The sequence below is a fragment of the Falco punctatus genome, assembly GCF_963210335.1.
Source record: "Falco punctatus genome assembly, chromosome: 8".
Classification (NCBI taxonomy): Eukaryota; Metazoa; Chordata; class Aves; order Falconiformes; family Falconidae; genus Falco; species Falco punctatus.
Window position 1 is genome coordinate 27,284,316 of NC_137588.1, and position 21,083 is coordinate 27,305,398.

General features: G+C 36.6%; 1 protein-coding gene across 4 annotated transcripts in view; it reads left to right on the forward strand.

The window, feature by feature from the left end:
• Positions 1 to 21,083, forward strand: part of MAP3K2 (mitogen-activated protein kinase kinase kinase 2) — a 62,455-nt gene that overhangs the window by 29,068 nt on the left and 12,304 nt on the right. For 3 of the 4 annotated variants that reach the window (XM_080398719.1, XM_080398718.1, XM_080398720.1), the window contains 10 exons: positions 768 to 808; positions 3,234 to 3,333; positions 5,186 to 5,299; positions 5,938 to 6,037; positions 7,001 to 7,131; positions 9,891 to 9,970; positions 11,889 to 11,956; positions 14,613 to 14,708; positions 19,279 to 19,485; positions 20,238 to 20,386. In XM_080398719.1, the coding sequence (XP_080254845.1) occupies positions 768 to 808; positions 3,234 to 3,333; positions 5,186 to 5,299; positions 5,938 to 6,037; positions 7,001 to 7,131; positions 9,891 to 9,970; positions 11,889 to 11,956; positions 14,613 to 14,708; positions 19,279 to 19,485; positions 20,238 to 20,386 (1,086 nt within the window). The remainder of the gene's footprint in view (positions 1 to 767; positions 809 to 3,233; positions 3,334 to 5,185; positions 5,300 to 5,937; positions 6,038 to 7,000; positions 7,132 to 9,890; positions 9,971 to 11,888; positions 11,957 to 14,612; positions 14,709 to 19,278; positions 19,486 to 20,237; positions 20,387 to 21,083) is intronic. The other variant, XM_080398721.1, reaches the window with a different exon arrangement.

Below are 21,083 nucleotides of genomic sequence, written 5' to 3' on the forward strand. Positions count from 1 at the left end.
AAAGTTAAAAGAAAAATACTTGAGTCATTTCTGAGTTTAAATGTGGTAGTAGTGAGGGGGTAATACGTTTATCATTATGTTTAAATTTGTGGATTTTGAAAGTAATCACTTGTGAATCAAGTAATTCTTTTGGAAGATAGAATATTGTTAATTGAACTGTTATTTGAATGCATTTTTTCCCTGCAATAGTTGCTAATACAATTTGATGCTTAAAATTATGATTTTGCAAAACAAGTTTATTTCCATGTAACTGCAGATATTTACAGGTATCTTTGTTACTGGGAAATTGCATGAATGCTGACTTATTTACTTATGTGGGTTTCTATGGTAACGCTTATGAAACAAGATATGTTTCTTAAGCCTGAAATGCTCAGCTCCAAAGTGTACATAAAAACCTGTTAATAGTACCTAAATCTACCTGCCTTTTCATGATAGAGAATTCTTTGGTAATCAGTTCCATGCTGAATTTGAAATCATGAATCTCTTACAATATTAAATATATTGGTAGAAAATAAAGTGTTTACTTACAAAAGCATTCATTGTACTTCAGAATAATTTTTTGTGGGTTTTATGTGCTTTTAAGCATCTACCAGATACCTCAGTGGAAGTAGCTTGTTAAAATGCTTGGTGTATGAGAAAGAAGAGAAAATTAATGGACTGCTCAGGGATTTTACTTCTGGTGTAGGATTATTGAACAGGATTTCATGGCCTTCATTAAAGGGAGTAGTAACAAACTAATAGTGGTTCCTTTATCTCTTTTCTTATAGAATGATGTTAGAGTCAAATTTGAACATCGAGGTGAAAAAAGGTAAGGTGGGAACACAGGAAACAATCTTTTAATTATTTGTAGAATTTTGATAGGCTTCTACCATGAAATTTCAAATAAACTGTTCGAAGTGTTTCAGATATCTGAGTATATTTGGCTTGAGTTCAAATTTGATTTTGATATGAACACAGTTTAAGGAGAATTAATCTGTTAAAAATGTGGACTCTTAAGTATGCATAAATGCAGAAGTATCTTACCGTAGCTATGTCCTGTGTAATATCTTTCATTTGTTTACCCTTCAGATAGATTTGTAGCCTAGAACAATTACTTAGATAATTAGTATAGATCTCAAATGTGAGCAAAAAATTTTCTTTGCTGCATCATGTACATAATAAATGCATGTTAATATATTGTTCTGTAACAGCCAGAGGAAGAAGCCTAGATCTTAAAGCTCAGTATTGGATTGTACTTTGGAGGAACCAGTCTGAGAACAACTGTATTGGGAAAATTTATTAGACTTTACAGTTAGACAATTTTCATTGCTAATCTTGAATAATCAGTTAAAATTTATTTTCCTTTTGTATAAGAGAGGTGAATGATGAATGTGCTTAAAATATACAAACATCTATCAGTGTATATCTCTGCTCTGATGGCTGCTCAAAAGCTTTTACAGAAGTTGATCTGCAATTCCATGTAGAACTGGTTTGTGGACAACTAATTTTGTCTGTATGTCTCTTTCTGAAAGCATAAACCTTCATTGTACTTCCAGATAAATGATTATAGAATTATTAATAATCCTTAAGTAAAGATTGTTTCAGAATGAAACCTACGCTACTTCTGGGCAGTCCTTAGTGTGATGTGCAACAGATCAGTGTGTATTCATGCTGATTACAGTATGTGCCCTCTGTTTAGTAAAACAGGTAGGGTAGTAAAAAACCTAGGGGTAAGTAAAATAGCAGTAAGTTCCATGTATTAACATTCTTCAGCTTCTTTCTATCACTTTTATGAACATCGCATGTAACAGCGCATCAGTAATGGTTGAGTGCTGTAAAATAAGTCTTTTCAGAAGCTTTGAAAATTGAAGACTTTTCTACCTAGCAATTTCTTGTGAAATAAGCAGAGGCATGAATTTGAAATAAAATGTTTACTCACTGCCAGTCTTCGTGGACAGTGCATTTTTGCAGATTAAGACCACAATGGACTAAGTTAATCAATTCAATATGAATACAAGCATAAAGTAAGTGTGTGGGAAAAATACCTTTCCCAAGCTTTTATGCTGATGGGCCTAGCTCAGTTTTGGACTGTCCCAAGTAACCTGAGCCTGCTTGCCCTGGGGTACTGGGCAGCCAGGGTTCATTGCTCAGCATGAGTTATTATACTTTTGTTGCCTGACCATGTAGATCTAAAGATAAGAGAATGAAATTATGCAAGAAAAATAAGTTACACAATGGCTTTCTCACTAGTTTTGAAAAAGGGAAGTGGAAAAGAGAAGTGATTCCAGAGTTTGTTTCAGTAGCGAATGTGGCACTGTACCGAGGAGTGTGCAGTGTGATAGGCAGAGTTCCATGCTTGCTAAACAAATTAACTGCAGTGGGAATTGGTGTTGGGGTTTTTCTTAAGATTTTTTTTTCAGAATATTTTTTAATTAAAGTGGCCCAGCTTCTAGCCTCATTTCAGTGAGAAATACTGTTCCCTAACCTGTGTATGATCTGAAGCACTGACAAAAGGGACAGTTACCCTTTGCTAATTTTTCTGCTTCACAAAATTTGCATGCTGTTTCTTTTTTGGATGTGAATTGAATATACATTACTATCTTCGTCAATTCTGAAAACTCGTGTTAATGGTGGTGTGTCTCAAATAATACAACAGTTTTCTATAGTGGAAGGTCAGTTACAGGCATTTGGGGCTATTTGGTTTTACGAGACACTGGGTTAAAAGGAAATCGGAGTTGTACTACAACTGCACCATTCTTGCAGAAGCACATTTGAAGCACAGTTAATGATGCACCCAGCATTTTGAGCATGTAATTCATTACGGTAAAGATGGTGACATTTAGTTAACTTCCTCAGATAAGACTTTTGCATTTTCAAAAATGTGGACTGCAGGAGTAATTCCTTTCTGATGCTTATGCTTGGCAGCCTATGGTACTTGATTGTCTTAGTTTTATAAGTAGAAGATTTTAGAAGTTTCTAAGAATTTGCCTCTGAAATAGAGGCATGCAAAGCATGAATATAAGCAAGCAAGTAAAATAGTCATAATGAAATCTAATTTTACACATGATTATCCATTAAAACCTTTTCACTGCTTTTCTTTTTTAATGACTCAAAATACGGAGGACAGTGAATAAATCATAGCCTCTTATGGTCTTTTTAGTAATAAATTTAATTCTAAGACAGTTCCTAAGTAATGACTTGCCAGATTTTCATCACTAATGGACAAAAATTCTTTAACTTAAATTGTGTTTCAGGATCCTGCAATTACCAAGGCCTGTTAAACTTGAAGATCTTGCAGCCAAAGCTAAAGTTGCTTTTGGACAGACTATGGATTTACATTACAGCAATAATGAGGTAATATTCTGTATTTTCTAAATTATTGGTAACTTGAACATTGATTATTTTAAGGCTGAAATTTACTCCTATAAGCAGTGAGAACCACTCCCTATGACAAAACTTACTCCTGTGACAAAACCCCAAGTTTCTACTGTGTGTGTTCTCAACTATATATGGCTTGTCTAAATCAGGATAGGCAGGAGATCCATTAAATGTTTTACGAGAAGAGTCACATCTTAATGAAATATGTCTCAGACTTGATTGGGAATGAGTAAATTGTCTTTCCGCTCTGCCACAGTCCTGTTGTGTGACTTTGCCAAAGTCTTTTTGACTTTGACTGAGCTTTGTTGTGTTTAAATTTGAAATAACATTTATCCTTTCTTGTACACTTTTTTTTTTCTTTAAGGATTAGTCTTGTTAAGTAATAGCTAGAATGCTGCATTTAGTAATGTTTAGATTGGAGAGCTAGGCTTAACTGTTGCTTATCTTAAAGTGGCTCATTCACAAGGTTTTCTTGGGAACAGTGCTAGTGTTGTCAAGCCACTTATGCTTGATCAATATTACTTCCAGCTTTCCTTTAGAAGTAGAGATGGAATTATTAATAGGAAGTATATTTGCAGATGCAGGATGCATTCTTGGCAGTTACTTCTGATTTTTGCCTTAGGTCAGCAAAATGCATAGAGGGTTATTCGTGTGCTTTGTTATGCACAACATAGTTGCTGTATCTAATCTGCATCTTTGCAGAAGAAAATGTCTGTAATTGCTGTTTGTTGGTTACTGGCTACCTTGCCAGGCACTTCTGTGAAACTGATCCTCAAAATGAATAATTCCAACAGAAGGCTTTTAGAGATTAGGAAGGTCAGAAGAAATAGCTGTTCATGATGCTTTAGCCCCAGCTCCTTCCTGTGATTTTTAGGCACTGAACAAGTTTTCTGTTTGTCAACTTCTGCACTAGTTGGCAAACCACCTTTCAGAAATGTGATGGTAATAACCTGTGTCATTAGCATTGAAACTGCAACTTAAAGAGTATGCTCATTTGTTATCAAGACCATCCTCCCTCATTCCCATTTCTTTTTGTATAAAAGTACTGTATTTCAATTGATGTTGTATTTGAGCATCACTGCCTGAATCTGTTTACAAGTAGAGTAGATTTTAAAAAAACCCTATATTGTGTGGTTCCTTTGTTGTAAGTAGAAGTTGTAATTTACAACCCTGAAACATAAGCCCAATTTTAATCATTACAGAACTCTGATCTCAAGTGTACTTTAATGGCATTAACATTTTCTGTTCCAAAAATACATGTATGCCAAGTTAATTCTAATTAATTAGATCCAGTTAAGATTCTAGTGAGGACTATAGTTGTTCCATGTGGATAACATCAGTCCTGATATACTTCCTTAACAAATTCTGTTTCTAATGGAAAAATTTAGTGATGCAACTTCAAACATATGGTGAGATACAAAAAAGTGCTTTATGCTGTATAAAGTAGGGCTTCTTTTTATTTCTGTTGTAGACTTGCATTAATTCAGGTGATGGCAAATACATTGACAATTGCATATGTTTTTCTGAAACTTGTAAGATAGTAAGTTGTACATAGGTAAAATGGTTGCTCCTTCGTTGTGAAGACTTGTTCCACCATGCTGTACCTATTGATGGCATCTGAAGGAAGTTAAGGTTGAACTTCAGATATTTTGGTGCTGACTTGAGCATTGTTTAATAAATTTTATTTTCAAGTTGTACAGAATGAAAGGAAAGATAGCATTACTTTGTTTGTTTCTCTGTGTTTTACTTCCTCATTTCTTTCTCATGTCCTGTTTAAGACATCTTTTTTAACTATTTCTCCCCCCCCCCTTCCTTTTTTTTTTTGTAGCTTGTAATTCCATTAACCACACAGGATGACCTGGACAAAGCTGTTGAACTGCTTGACCGTAGTGTTCATATGAAGAGCCTCAAGATATTGCTTGTAATACATGGAAATACACAGGTATGAGTTGACATGCTAAATGTCTTTTTTTCCCCTCAGTTTTCATATTGAAGTATAATGTATAATATGTATCTTTTCTTAGATATTCATTTTTCTAATTGAAAATATTACTATTTGTTTCTTCAGTTCACTTTAAGCATCTTTTAGTATTTTGTATTGAGTCAGTTTTAACTTTTTCCTAGATTCCATTCCTGTCTTTGTTTGCCTTTCTTACAGTGGTAGAAAACTGTTCCTTAATAGGATGATGATGTGATACATATCTGACAAGTGCATAGAATTTAAGTAACTGTAGTTATTTGAAACTGTTCTTTTAAGTCGTCTTGGTGATGCTCCTCTGTGGCAAGTTAAATGTTTGTTGTAGCAAATAGTAGCAATGGACTATAGGTTAAATATTGAGTTATTTTTGTATCATGGCCATAACATCGATAGGATTTGTGTACTAGTACATACTGGAAATTATTTTAAAATATAAAGAATGAGCTACCAAAATACATTAGTTTTTATATCAATTAGCAAGCTTCTTTTCGACTGTTTGAAAAAAGGCATGTGCTGCGCAAAGCCTATAAAATTTGCAAAGCGTTTTCATTGTCAGGAGTATAAGGTAATAACTGCAGTTTGTAATATGTATGCGTTTTCAGTCAGCCAGTGTAAATAACGTGGAGCCCTTGCCCTCACTGGAAGATTTAGATAATACAGTATTTGGTGTGACAGACAGAAAAAGGCGACTGTCTGTAATAGGTAAGCTGCACATTTCAATAGATTTAATTGTAAAAAACTTTTCTGTTGTAATACTCTCTTCATTAAGATTTTGATCTCAACACAAACTATTTGGATTTCTCTTACTCATCAATGACTTTACTATAGAGTTTGCACTTGAGGGAATGAATTTTGAATTTTAAGTCAAAGGTGATTTCAACATATTTAATACAGGAAGTTGAACAAACAAATCACAAGTAAATAAATCTGTGTAGAATTACCTGAGGTAACTGACAGGTATCCTAAAAAGTTGATGTTATTACTCCCCCTTATTTTCATATACAGGAATAGGTTACTGAAAAATCTGTGTATATGGCAATGCATTTATTTCCTTGCTCAGTTTAGGACTCCCATACATTTTTTAATCTTAACGTGAGAACATTTGTTTAAGATACTTACTTTGGCATTGATAAAACCTTTTTTGCTTATTCATGTTTTAAAGTTGGTGTGATGTTAACTTCCAGAATTAATTATGAAATTTGAGAGTTTAATGAATAATTATTCAGACTATTTAATTGATGTATTATGCATTTTTTATAAATAGATGTTATTTGTGTTCTTATAATGGTTACAAAGAAAAACTGAAGTTCTCAAGAGTTGTAAAGGATTAGTTGACATGGGTGGAAGGGTTTGGATTTTTATTTTGTTTCAAAAGAAGAAATTTGCTCAGCTAGATGTGCAGACAAATTATATTTCTGTTCATATATAATGAAAATTATTTTTAATGCCATTGAGGCAACCCTGCCCCAAATTTTTTATAATTACTGGATTACAGATCTTATGTAATCCTAAATGCTACACAGACGTCTTGTATTGCATAGGCTTTTGGGAAATTTCTAAAACAAGAAGTGGTCCAGGCAGGCTCAATGCCTATGAAGCATTTGAAAAAAGCTCCTGGATTCTGAGTTAGTGAAGAGACTCTTACTGGCCCTTTTCTTTCAAAAGGTTCTAATACTCGTGACAGGAGTTCACCTCCCCCAGGATACATTCCAGATGAGCTGCATCAGGTGGCCCGAAATGGGTCCTTCACCAGTATCAACAGTGAGGGTGAATTCATTCCAGAAAGTATGGATCAGGTACGTGTGTGATTTATTAAAATTAAAGTTTTTCTCATGTTGATTTATGAAATCCTGCTGTTCAAGAAGGATATGGCATCATTAGAAAGAACAGCTAAAAAATGATGACAACCCTAGAAAACATGATCTGTGAGAGGTTAAAATAATCATGGTGGTTTAGTCTTGTAGAACCTGTTTCTTCTCTGTAAGTCTTTTAATTATTTAAATATGTTGCTACAAGGAGAAGGATAATATTCTTAATTTCCATAATAGTTGAGTGAGGTAGTGATAGATATAACTTACAGCAAGAGTTGTCTACATTAGAAGGCACAACCCCCTTTATTTTAATGAGAAGGATATGTAAGCAAGACTAGTTTTACAACTTTTCCAGGAAATTAAAGGAGATTTTAAAGAAGTGTTTGGATCTGTCAGAATTATTTGGACTCAGTTGATACTGTGTTGGTGTGGAGGCAAGGGAATGGTGGTAGGCCTGATATAAATAAGCTCTGGAATACTATGGTCACATTTTTGTGTGAGGATCACAAGTGTATGCTGTTTTGTTCTATTTATTCAACTATGTTATTGGTGTGGGACATCAGCACACTTAGCGTGAATAAAAATCCTGCTCTCTGAATATCAAAATTGCCCTTAAAAACAGCCAGAAAAGATAGAGGAATGTAATGGCTTACAGAATTGACAATGGAGAAAGAGATATTTTAAGGAGGAAAAAAAAATAATGCGTGCCCGAATCACTTCAAGTTCTTGTTGACATTGGCACTGTATTCACAAATGGCAAGAGGCAATGGTTTTTATGAGCCGATTAAATGAGAGACAGATGATAGAATAAAAATAGAGGCAAAGAGATTGTGCAATTTGTTGCACAATTTTTATGACTGAGCTGGGAATAGAGGCTGAATCTCCTAATTTCCAGACCAAGGTGCTATTCATTATCATAGCCACATGGTCAGATCCAGCCCAGGCCTGGATTCATTCAGTGAAATGATTACTTTTACCCTGGGTGAAGTAATTTTTGGTCACTGACCAGTCAGACAGACAGATGATGATCTCTGAGACCCAGGGTGTTGGAGTATACACTCCAGAGTAGTGAAGAAACATGTAACCTGTCATGTACACGTTGCTGTGTAAGCTGTCAGCAGAGTTTAAATACAGGAATTCTGCTTTCATAGGAAGCCAGATTAGTTCAGCCTCATCAGCCTCAAGGGCCAGATTTGCGTGTTGGGAACTTCCAGCCTTTGTTTGGTCCATCCTCCCTAAGTTGCTGCATCACCTTGGCAAGCGTTGACCATGCTGCCTGTATCTATCACAGCTGCCTCACAAAGACAAGAAGGGAATTTAGAAGTGGAAGGCTTTGCTCTGCTCTGCTCCCTTTGTTGATCTACCTGAGCACAGCTATTCACATTCTGACAGCAGACCCCACACTTTCCAGAAGAGATGATGGATTGGATAGAAGTGGGCCATGGTCTGCCAGTTGGACCATACTGTTATGGTTATATATACGTACAGCCGTATGTTACAGAGGTAATTAATACAGCAGCATACGGGCTTTTTTGCCTTTCAGGACCCACTGTTCCGCGTGAGAAAAGAATAATATAATTACTGAACCTATGGTAAATGTTGTCCTTCCTGATACTGAGTTCATATAAGTGTCTTGAGTTTGCAGAGTGCAAACTCACTTTCTGGACACTATTTTTTTAAATAAGTCCTTGATTGGTGCTTGGTAAAGTGTGTGCTAAGGACCTTTAGGATGCAGCACACACTATAAGAATGGGAGAGGTAGCTACTTAATTTACAGCAGAAGACTGGTGTCCAATTCATAGAAAATAATAGATGTTGTATAATACACCAAAGCAAACTTTATTTTAGGAAGGAGCTAATTTTAAAGACAACAGATGAACTTTCCACTCTGATTTTGAGAGGCAGGCTGGTAAAATTGTTACACTCAGTAATTCAAAATTTAGATTTCTGAAAAATATATCCATAAAACATTTCAGATTTCTTTTTTGTAGTAAAGCAGCAAGTGATGTTTGACAGTCATTAAATAAGGACTTAAAGGGTGGTAGTGTGAGGTAAACAAAACCAGTATCAGCCAATAGATGTAGCTGGTAATCAAGAGGATGCTCTTGATTATCAGTCCATTTCTTTTTCTCTGGATTAAAGCTCAAGAAACAAGAGAAAATGTTGATGATGGTTTTCATTATGTAACAGAACTGGCCTAGATAGTCAGTCATAAATGTTTAAAAGCTTTTTATAGTATTTGATTTCAGCTGTTTTCTGTGGCTGCTAGTTGTCCAAACTTAAGCCACTACAAAAATTATGTAGATTGTATTCATCACAATCTGGGTCATATTTGAGATATTTTTTTTTTTGGTGATGACAACAAAATCACTTTGGTTTTTTATCCGTTAGAGGCCTTAGTATTATTATTATTCTGTTAAGCTACTCATGCAAATATGGTATATACAGGAAGAATGTAGCAGTACAACTTGCTATGTACAAAGCATGGTAGAGAATGAAATACCTTAACTATATTCTAGTTAGATGCCAAGAAAAATGATAGTACTTCCAGGACTACAGAATGCAAGTTTAACTATGGCAGCTTTTTCTCTAGTAATTAATATTTCTGGTTAGTTTGTTTGGTTTTTTTCTTAGGTGTTTCAAAGCAGAAACCTTAAAGTATTTAAAGTTCAAACACAAGAAAAACCCGAAAGAAAAACCAACCCTTGAACTTCTGTTGTCTTTCTGTGTTTGTTATTTGTTAGATGCTGGATCCATTGTCCTTAAGCAGTCCTGAAAACTCTGGCTCAGGAAGCTGTCCCTCACTTGACAGCCCCTTAGATGGGTAAAAATTACTTACATTCATTATTTATCTTTATTAGATTGCATAATGTATCAGTTGTAACATATAACAACTCTTCAACAACAGCTATTACTGAACTTCTTCCAGAAATTCCTCTGTATGTTATGGAACATTTATAAAAGCTTATTGAAGCTTAATTGCTTACTAATGCACAGAAAAAGTGGCATGCTTTTTTTAAAATTTGTATTTAAAACACAAAAATTTTAGACTTCAGATCCTACAAAAAGTACCGAAGATTTTTTACTACATTTTGCCAGTCTTCCGTATATGTGAAGTATATTCCTTGGCAGTGAGTCACCCTGTGAAATTCACACTTCTTAAGTACTGCTATATGAAGTGTCCCTTTTCCAAGACAGAGGGTACCTAATTCAAGAAAGAGGGTAGAATAATTTAAAGACTTCAATAGACAATCCCCTCCTTTTCTTTGCAATTACTGTCCATTCCTCTGCCTTTGTTCCCATTGCAGGTTTTCCACTTATTTTTCTTTGTTTAAATGTGTCTGTTAAGGAGAGGCAGTGTGTACTGTGGTAGGTCTGGAGATCTGTTTTGATTGACCTGTTAGGAGATTAATGTGTTTTGAGAAAGTCACTGTCTGCATTTTTTCAGCGACCAGGTAAGCCAAACAGAACATACTCCTGTTTGGCTTATGGTTGGTCAGGCAAATAACCTTGGGTCTTACGTTGCACAGATTGGCTACTATTTTATTTGGAACTGCTATACAAATAATATTGCTAATTAAATATTTTATTTAATTGGTAGAAAGGTAAAAGTTTGTAAATCATTGCCTGTGGCAAATAGAGCTATAGTATTCCATAGTATCATTTTATTTGAGAATATGTGATTTGAGGACACAAATACATTTTGTCTAACATAGATTTTTGAGTTAAATAACAAGTCTTCATTTCATAAGCAAGAAAACAATAGATGTGAAAAGTATTTTGTAGTTGAAATGTGATATGTTATACATACACAGTGTTTAATTTAGCTATGTAAGATAGAAATTCTACTAAACTGCCATTTTTTTTGTTGGGTAGGGGTGAGTCAAAAAGGGGAAACAAAGCAATCTTAATTCAATTCATGTTTCTTCTTCAAAACTTCTTTAGATTTTTTTCTTTACTTCATTTGTCGCTTCTACTTAGTTTGTTTTCCTTTTTTCTTTTTTTTTTTTTTTCATTCAAATATTTCCTACAAAGATGTAGGTTTTGTGTCTTCATTTAGCTTCTGTTACCCATTAGAGAAATCCTTACCAGAAAAAGGAGGACATTGTTTTGGTATGTTTATGGAAATATACTGTAATCGGTTGCTCTGACTGGCAATCCCATCCATTCCTTTTGGTGGCTGGGAGTTACATACCAACTGTAGGTAAGAAACAGTGTGATCGTGTAAGAACCAAAAATTCTTCATCATTCTATAACTCAATAAAATTACTCTCTTAATCCTATGACTTTCATAGAGAGAAGAGGAGATATTTTGAGATGTTAAAAGGTTCTGCATAAGTTCGGTTATATTCCCTCAAGAGTTTTTGTAGGCTGTATAAGAGATTTTGCCAGTCTATAAACCTTTGTGTTTAGCTGTAAAGGTTTTAAACTTAATAGTGCTCCTTTGTGGCTTTACTTGCGATAATTCATGTTTTCACTAATATCATCGCTCATTAACAGAGTCCGTTGCTTTCTTACTACATTAAGCTCAAAAAGCAAGATTTTCCATTGTTACTGATTTTGGACTGTTATTGATACCTATTAGATTTGATTTTCAAAATTGGGTTCCACATTTGTAAACCAGTGCAGCGACTTGTAGAGCAATAATTTTTCATCAAAGCATTTGTGAGACAGTAAGATTGAATATTTTAAGTACTAGATTAACAGCAGGTTTTAGATGCTGTATGTTTTTACACTTCCAGAGACAACTACCCCAAAACTCGCATGCCAAGAGCACAGAGCTATCCAGATAATCATCAGGAATTCTCAGGTAGGCAAAAATCATTGGCTTTCCAGAACTCTTCCTCTTGCAGGTAATAGTGCTTAGAATAGAGTTTCACGTTGAGAGGTATTGTGTTACACAAACTTAATACAGTAGGAGAAAACAAAGCAACAAAATCAAATCCAAATGCACACAGTAAAAGATACAATGACATATAATATCTTCCAAATGTTTTCTTCTAGGTTATTGTGTGTAACACCACTGTTTGTGTGCATAGTATAACTTACCTGCTTCTCTAAAAAGAACAAATGATGCAGTGGATAGGGGCATGCAATAGTTTGTTAAACTGGACAGTAATATCCATCTCAAGCTGGCACATAACCTTGGTTTATATTTGTCGTGGTTTAACCCCAGCTGTCAGATGAGCACTACACAGCTGCTTGCTCACTCTGCCACAGTGGGCTGGGGAAGAGAATCGGAAGGGTAAAAGTGAGAAAACTCATGAGTTGAGATAAAGACAGTTTAATAGATAAAGAAAAAGCTGCACACGAAGCAAAGCAAAATAAGGAACCAATTCACGGCTTCCCATTAGGAGGCAGATGTTTAGCAGTTTCCAGACAAGCAGGACTTCATTGCACCTAACAGTTAGCTGGTAAGACAACTGCTGTAACTCTGATGATCCTGTCCTCCCTTCCTCCTTCTTTCTCCCATCTTTTATTGCTGAGCGCAACCTCATATGGTATGGGATATCCCTTTGGTCAGCTGGGATCAGCTGTCCCAGTTGTGTCCCTTCCAGCTTCTTGTGCACTCCCAGCCTACTCACTGGCAGGGCAATATGGGACACAAAAAAGTGTTGATGCTGCATAAATATGGTTCAGCAATAACTGAAATATCCCTATGTTATCAACACTGTTGTGGTCAGGAATCTAAAACAAAGCACCATGCAAACTACTGTGAAAAAAGTTAACTCTATCTCAGCCAAAACCAATACATGGAGCCTTTATTTTCTCCTGTGTGAAATGAGGATCTCTTTGAAGTGCTCATGACTTCTGTAATAGAAAATACTGCAAAGTGAAAGGATGAAGGAGAAGTGTACTGTGCCTATAAATTAATCTTACTACTGTTTTCATATGATACTCTGGCTTGAATCCAAGTTGCTGTGTGTGGTTCAGGATACAAAGTGCAATGGGTAACCTTGAAAGTGCTCTGAAACATCTCTCATGGACATAGCTCCCTACAGAATTTTGCTGTTGTACAATAATTAGCTTCCAGTGAATCCAAGGTGTTTTGTGGACCTTAGTCTGTTATATACTTTAAAGCTTCTATTACTTTGGTTTATGAAGGTTTATCCAGATGACATTTGATGTGTAACAAAACCAGAGTAGTATATAAAGTCAGAAGAAAGAAAAACATCCAGCTGGCCTAGTCTTTCCTCCTGCCACAACCAGTATCAGGCTTCTGTAGTGTGCCCTATTCTTTCCTCGGAATATATTGCGAGTCATGTATAGCTTATGGGTTCTGCAAATGCAAGATGCTTTTCTTTGATTTGGTGAATTATTTTTTTTTTTTAATTCCACACATTTTTCCAGTCCCTATTTCAACTTCTATAAAATTTTTCAGTATCAACAGTATGTTGTGACAAGAAGTTGTGCAATTTATTGTGTTTTATCAAGAAGTGTGCTCTCTTGTGAGTTTTTGGTTTGTGTGGGGGTTTTTTGTTGTTTGTTGTTTTGGGTTTTTTAATAGACTAGTTTCCCTTTGAGCTGTTGCTTTCCTAGTCTATAGAGGCCTCCATTCCTTATGGAAAAGTAATTTTGTATCTTTGATCATCTCTGTATTACTAAATCTTTTCCAGTTTTACTAAATCTTTTGAAATGGTATAGACTAAAACTTTCTTTAGTATATTGTAATGATTTATACCATTTAATTTGCTTCTTGGCCAATACAGAGAGTTCAGCTGCTGCTTTATTGGGACTCTCAATCACAAAACTTTACACTAGCCTATATGGAATTTCATCTGCCATTTTATTATCCAGTCATGCAGACTGTTAATGGCTTTCTGTAATTCTTCTATTGGCTTTATTTCTCAAAATTATTTTGTTACTTTACTGTTCCTTCTTCTGTCCAGAGAACTGATCCATAATTAAACTGTATGAGTTGTAGCCCAGATTCCTCTGGAACTGTTTACCATTTACTCCCATCTTATGTCCTTATCTTCTAACTAATTATTTATGCATGAGGGACTTTTCCCTTTACGTTATGAATACTTCTCTCCTTCAATATTTTTAAAAAGAGGACCTGTTTAGTGTGTTTCAGTAATTCAAGCTGTGTTGACTCATTCACCATTTTTTCATATTTATGCATCTTTAAGTTTTAATCTTTGTAATAGTTTCTGCCAGTTTTCCTTTAGAAACTATTTTTAAAACTGGAGTAATTAGGCATGCTGCAGTCCTCTGACATTTGTTACAAACCACTTGAGCTGTTGAATTCTTCATCTTTGGAACTTTTGGCTGAATGTCATTTTAGGTTTGTGGGTGGTTAGATTTGTGGCTTTTGTTCTATAACTGTTTTTGCTCTGACGCTTGAACTTGAAGCGTGTCCTCTGATATGCTCCCCAATGTTTTAAGTTTATAATACCAAAACAATTAATTTAATATGCTTTTGTCACATTTTAAATTTTGAAATGTATCTTTTTATTTTCTAGTAGAGTATGATATTCCAATATTTGAGAAATTTGGAAAGGGTGGGACTTATCCCCGAAGGTACCATATTTCATATCATCAGCAAGACTACAATGATGGTAAGTGTGGGTACTGTAAGAGTTCTCCTTCATTAGTCTGTTTCTCTCTTCTTAAAAAGTGAAGAATAAAATTTAGATTGTAAAATCTTAATGAATGAAAATATTGAAGAAATCGAGAGCTTAACTTCTTTCCCCAAATTCACTTACTAAAACTCCAGTGTTTGATAGAGCTGTTGAGCAGTCTTTCCTCTGGTAAAGTTATGGATTACAGAATTCATGACTCATATAACCAGCTATGAAAATATTCTCTATCTCTGGCCATGCACAAGTCATCCAGTATAAGCTTTTGACCTTTGTGACCCTTTTCTATCCAGAGTAGGTATGTCAGTTAGTTTGTCATTTGTTTTGTTTAAAAAATAACACCAGTACAGTGGAGTTCCTATTAACAGTTTCTCAGATTAAAAGAATAAATATAATTGAAGAGCAGTAATTTAAATTGAGAATTAACAATAAGCTGGTGAAATCAATTGTCGGAATGCAAGACAGCACATGCCGATGTGGCCATGAAACTGATTTGGACAGTAATAACACTGTTGGAAATTTAACATGTTAAATTTCCAAAGGAAGGAAAATGGAGCAGCTGAAGGATTGTCTGAGTTGAGGGTGTGTCATGCGCTAGTTGAGAAGTGTTAAGAAAAAATTTCTCCAGAGACCAGATGGTTTCATTTGCAGTATGGAATGAGCACAGCAATAAATGGAATTCTGTTTACAGAAATCACAGAAGAAACACATTGAAGTACTGCAAGGCAGCTCTGGTCCAGTTCCTTGCTCTAAGGCAAGATTAAAGAGGCAAAACTTTGTCACACTGACTTTTACATAAACTCTAAATTGACTTTAAGAGAAGAGATACTAATTTTCTTTATGTAACTTCCTTTGAAGATAGCTTATCTTGTAACTTATCTTTCTCTGTCTGTTCAATAATTTTCCTGCAAATGAAACTAGTAACTAGTTACTCCATTTTCACACAGTGAAAAATTGGTCACTGCTCATATGTAATGCTACATCTCACACAAAGGTTGGAAAAGACCTTTGAGATCATCAAGTCCAGCCGTTAACCCAGGACTGCCAAGTCCATCACTAAACCATGTCCCTAAACACCGCATCTATGCGTTTTCTAAATACCTCCAGGGATGGCAAATCCACCACCTCCCTGGGCAGCCTGTTCCAATGCTTGACCACCCTTTTGGTGAAGAATTTTTTCCTAGTATCCAACCTAAACCTCCCGTGGTGTAAACTGAGGCCATTTCCTCTTGTCCTGTCCCTTGTTAGTTGGGAGAAGAGACCAACCCCCACCTGCATAAAGCCTCCTTTTCAGGTAGCTGTAGAGAGCAATAAGGTCCCCCAAGTGTCTTCCAGACCAAATGACCCCACTCCCCTCAGCTGCTCCTCATGAGACCTGTTCTTTAGACCCTTCACCAGTTTTGTTGCTTTTCTCTGGGCACACTCCAGCACCTCTATATCCCTCATGAAGTGATGGACCCAAAACTGAACACAGGATTCGAGATGGGACCTCACCAGTGCCCAGTACAGGGGGACCATCGCTCCCCTAGTCCTGCTGCCCACACTGTTTCGGATACAAGCCAGGATGCTGTTGGCCTTCTTGGCCACCTGGGCACACTGCTGGCTCATGTTCAGCTGGCTGTAAACCAGCACCCCCAGGTCCTTTTCCACCAGGCAGCTTTCCAGCCATTCTTCCCCAAGCGTGTAGTGTTGTGCGGGGTTGATGTGATCCCGGTGTGGGACCCAGCACTTCTCCTTGCTGAACCTCATACAGTTGACCTCAGCCCATTGATCCAGCCTGTCCAGATACTTCTGCAAAGCCTTCCTACCTTCAAGCAGATCAACACTCCCCCCACCAGTCTTGGTGTGATCTCCAAACTGACTGAGGGTGCACTCAGTCCCCTCGTCCAAATCATCAATAAAGATATGAAACAGAACTGGCCCCAGTACTGAGCCCTGGGCAGCACCACGTGTGCCCGGCCACCAGTGGGATGTAACTCCACCCACCCACCACTCTTTGGGCTCGGCCGCCCAGCCAGCTTTAACCCAGCACAGAGCACACCCGCCCAAGCCAGGAGCAGCCAGTTTCTCCAGGAGATGCTGTGGGAGACGGTGTCGCAGGCTTTACTAAGGTCCAGGTAGGCAACATCCACAGCCTTTCCCTCATCCACTAGGTGGGTCATCTTGTCATAGAAGGAGATCAGGTTCATCAAGGAGGACCTGCCTTCCATAAACCCATGCTGGCTGGGCCTGATCATCTGATTGTCGTGTATGTGCTGCATGATGGTGCTCAGGCTGATCTGGTCCGTAATGTTGCTTAGCATTGAGGTCAGGCTGACAGGACTGTAATTCCCCAGATCCTCCTTCCTGCCCTTCTTGTAGATGGGTGTCACATTGGCTGACCTCCAGTCTGCTGGGACCTCCCCACTTTGCCAGGACTGTTGATAAATAATGCAGAGCAGCTTGGGGAGCTCTTCTGCCAGCTCCCTCAGTACCCTCAGGTGGTCCCATTCAACCCCACAGACTTGTGTGTGCCTAAGCGGAGCAGCAGGTCACTGACCGTTTCCCCCTGGTCTGTGGGGACTTCATTCTGCTCCTCCTCATCCCGGTCTTCCAGCTCAGGGGCTGAGTACCCAGAGAGAAGCTGGTCTTACTGTTAAAGGCTGAGGCAAAGAAAGCATTAAGTACCTCAGCCTTTTCCTCATCCTTTGTGGCCGTGTTCCCCGCCACATCCAGTAAAGGATGGAGATTGTCCTTGGCCCTCATTTTGTTTCTAGTGTATTTGTAAAAACTTTTTTTGTTACCTTTTACAGTAGTGGCCAGCCTGAGCTCTAGCTGGGCTTTCACCTCTCTAATCTTTGCCCTGCATAACCTCGTGAGATCCTTATAGTCCTCCTGAGCTGCCTGCCCTGTCTTCCAGAGATAAAAGGTTTTCTTGTCTCAAGCCTTAAAGCCTTAGACACCTTTGCAAGCCTTATGGGTTTTTTTTCTGTAGTTTCTTCTTCATTCTTGTAGTGGCTAAAACTCAACAGACTAGCTGAGGCTTTTCTCATGGCCACTTTATGTATAACATAGGATATAACCATAACTTTGTATGTCCAGTCATGTTAATACATTTCATAATGACACTTTACATTTTTTCATAGTCACTATACTGACTGTTGTTCAATCTGGGGTTTATTATAGTTCTTATATCCTTTTCTACATGGCTTTTAGCCAACCAATTATTTTACACTTTGTGGTTTTTGCATCTGATTGTTCTTTATGTATTTTTTACTTCCTTACTGAATTTCATCTTGTTGATTTCTGATTCATCTCCAACTTACTCATATCATTGTGAATTTTGATTTTTATCTTTAAATGGACTTACAGCCACGCTTAACTTGACGTCTTCTGCAATGTTTCAGTGTATTATGTTCCATCATATGTACACCATCAAATAAAATATTGTCTGGAAGTGGACTGAGGGTAAGCTGCTGTGGTTGTCCACTTAAATTATCCTCCCCTTTGAGAAATCACTGATAACTGCTTTGAATCTGTCTTGGCATACCCTATGTAGTAAGTTGGTCTATGCAACACTTCGCTAATTACTTTATGAGAATGTCCCAATGAAATGGGGAAATTGGATTAGCTATATGTGACAAACCAGCAAGGGCTGGTTTATTACTGTATTGGCCTCTTAGTGGTTTATAAAACTGCTTAATAATTTGTTTGCATATCTTTCTTGGAATTTAAATTGGTCAGACTAATACATAAACCTGAGTCTACTTGTTCAAAAACATACTTTAATCTTTCTTCAGTCCTCTGGGAATCCTTCTCCAGTGTAATACCTAATGAATCAGAGATTTCTTCAGCTATTTCTATGAGTTCTGTACGATGAAACTTCTTCAGTTTTATGCTGACCTAAAAATGTTCATGTTGCCTAAATATATTAATATGAATTGTGTTAGTCATCTCGTTATAATTAACATTTTTGAGAATCAGTGCCCCTTTGTAAAAAATAATAATTATTATTGTAATGCTGCAGCCATCACTGGATTATGCAGTTTGTGTTTTGGTTTTTTTTATATTTTTTGTGGTGTTCCTGTTGATTCCATGTGTAGGTCTTTCTCTGCATTTAGTTCTTACTAGTTTACAGGATGAAGATGCCAGCCTGAGCACCACTGGAATGTAAACATATCTCTCACTGTCCTATTTGTAAGAAATCTGGTATTTACACCTTAATAGATCGGTGAAAGTAGTGGCAGGGCATTGTTCTTTCTCGTCTCACAGCCCTCCAGGTTTCTGACAGGTTGATTACATTTCAGAACAGTTCCAGAATCTGGTCCCAATTTCAGTCACTCTAAATGAGTTTTTGATTCAGTCTAATCCTTATGTACATCTGTAGTGAATGTATGTGGTGTTCTAGGTGGAGAGTTAAACCAGTAAATTTCATGATCATTACATCATATCATACACTGTGGAAGATTTGAACTACATTTCGTGGAATTCATAAAGCACTTGCATACACACTTTGCATTGCAGTATTTTTTTGTAATGTAACATTAGTGTTCTTTGTATATTATTGAAGGTCGTAAAACTTTTCCAAGAGCCAGAAGGACTCAGGGGAACAGCTTCCGATCACCAGTTAGTTTCAGTCCCACTGATCACTCACTGAGCACCAGTAGTGGAAGCAGTGTCTTTACTCCGGAATATGAAGATAACCGAATGAGGAGGAGGGGAAGCGACATAGACAATCCTACCTTGTCAGTCATGGACATCAGCCCACCCAGTCGCTGTAAGTTAAGGCATTTTGTGAACTCCACTGTAAAACTCTGTTACCTTTCATGCATATAGTGTCAAAACTAAGTGTGTCATCAAAAGACATGCAATTGAATAATATATTTTTAATCTCTCTAATGGGAAAAAGTCAAGAATGTATGCTTATTAGTTTTTTCATTTTTTTACTGTGCCAAGCTTTGTGTAGATTTTTTCATGTGGAGTTTGCATCTCTGATAACAAAACACTGTAAAAATACTTCTGATATGTTAGGCTCTTGAAGACCCAAGGAGGGTTATGTTGGTTGCAATTACTATTTATTTTTGCAGATGTTAGTCAATTTTTCTAAGAAATTGTAGACCTTAAGTGGTACCATTTGATATCTGTGGTGGCATTTCAGGAGCATATATATTTTTGTGATGGCTTCAGTAGCTGGTACATTTTAATCATGCCTCTATTTATTTTAATTTTTTTCTAATTTTACTAAGTTTGTTTAACATGCTTTTTCTGTTTTTCAGATTAGCTGTTGCTAATTGTTTTAAGTATGTATCTCTACCACAAATGATCTTGTGAATAAATATAAGTAGTTCATAATCTCTATCTTACAGGAAGTTTTATTGATCTTTGTAACTTATATGGGGAGGTTTAGGAGACACATTCTCTGCTGCTGAGAAACGTAGTCTTTTAAAAATTATTTTCTGTGTATTACAGTTTTCTCGATCAGCTGAATAACAAGCTCATTTGAAAACCAAAACATACTTATATTTTCAGCACCACGAGCTCCAACTAACTGGAGACTTGGTAAGCTGCTGGGTCAAGGTGCATTTGGCAGAGTGTATCTGTGTTACGATGCTGATACCGGAAGAGAACTGGCTGTTAAACAAGTTCAGTTTGATCCTGATAGTCCAGAAACCAGCAAGGTAAGTGATACCAAACAGAGTTTGTTAAGGACTTCTGAAGTGGCATGTTCTAGACTAGACTGATGTTCCTGTCCTTGAACAGGATGTTATTTTAAAATATGTTGTGTTTTCACATCCTTGTTAGGAATCCTGTTTTGTTAGTACCTCAGCGATTTAGTTTGGTTACCTGATTTTAATGTTGCATCCCATTTTTAGATTTTCAGACGTGTCCTTAATGTGGTGAACATACATAACTTGATTTGGTGCGATCCCAGTCTCTAAAATTAAACAGTCCATTACAAAGTGTGCTCTGAAATAGATAATTATTTATACTTGCAGGGATTAGAACAAGTTCCATTTATAAACAGAAAAACCTGCTCTAATTTAAGTGTTCCTGAAAATAAATTCTCAAGTATATTTTGTTTGGCTATGAAGACGGTTTGAGATTCTTATCTTTTCTTATTTGTGGGGAGATATTTATTTTTTTTAAACTTTGGGCATCAGAGATAGCTACTGCTTTTCGCTGTATTTCTCTCAAGAGCAAAGGTTTCATTGTCAGTTTATTCTCTCTCTAAAATTAAGCTTGTCCTTCTTTAAATACTGGACACTTGAGGAGAGAAACTATTTGAAAGTAGTACCAATCTTCTGTTTCTTTTTTCCCAAACCGTACTTGCTGCTTTTTACAGGATGGAAAAAGAATTATTACTTTTCCTGCATT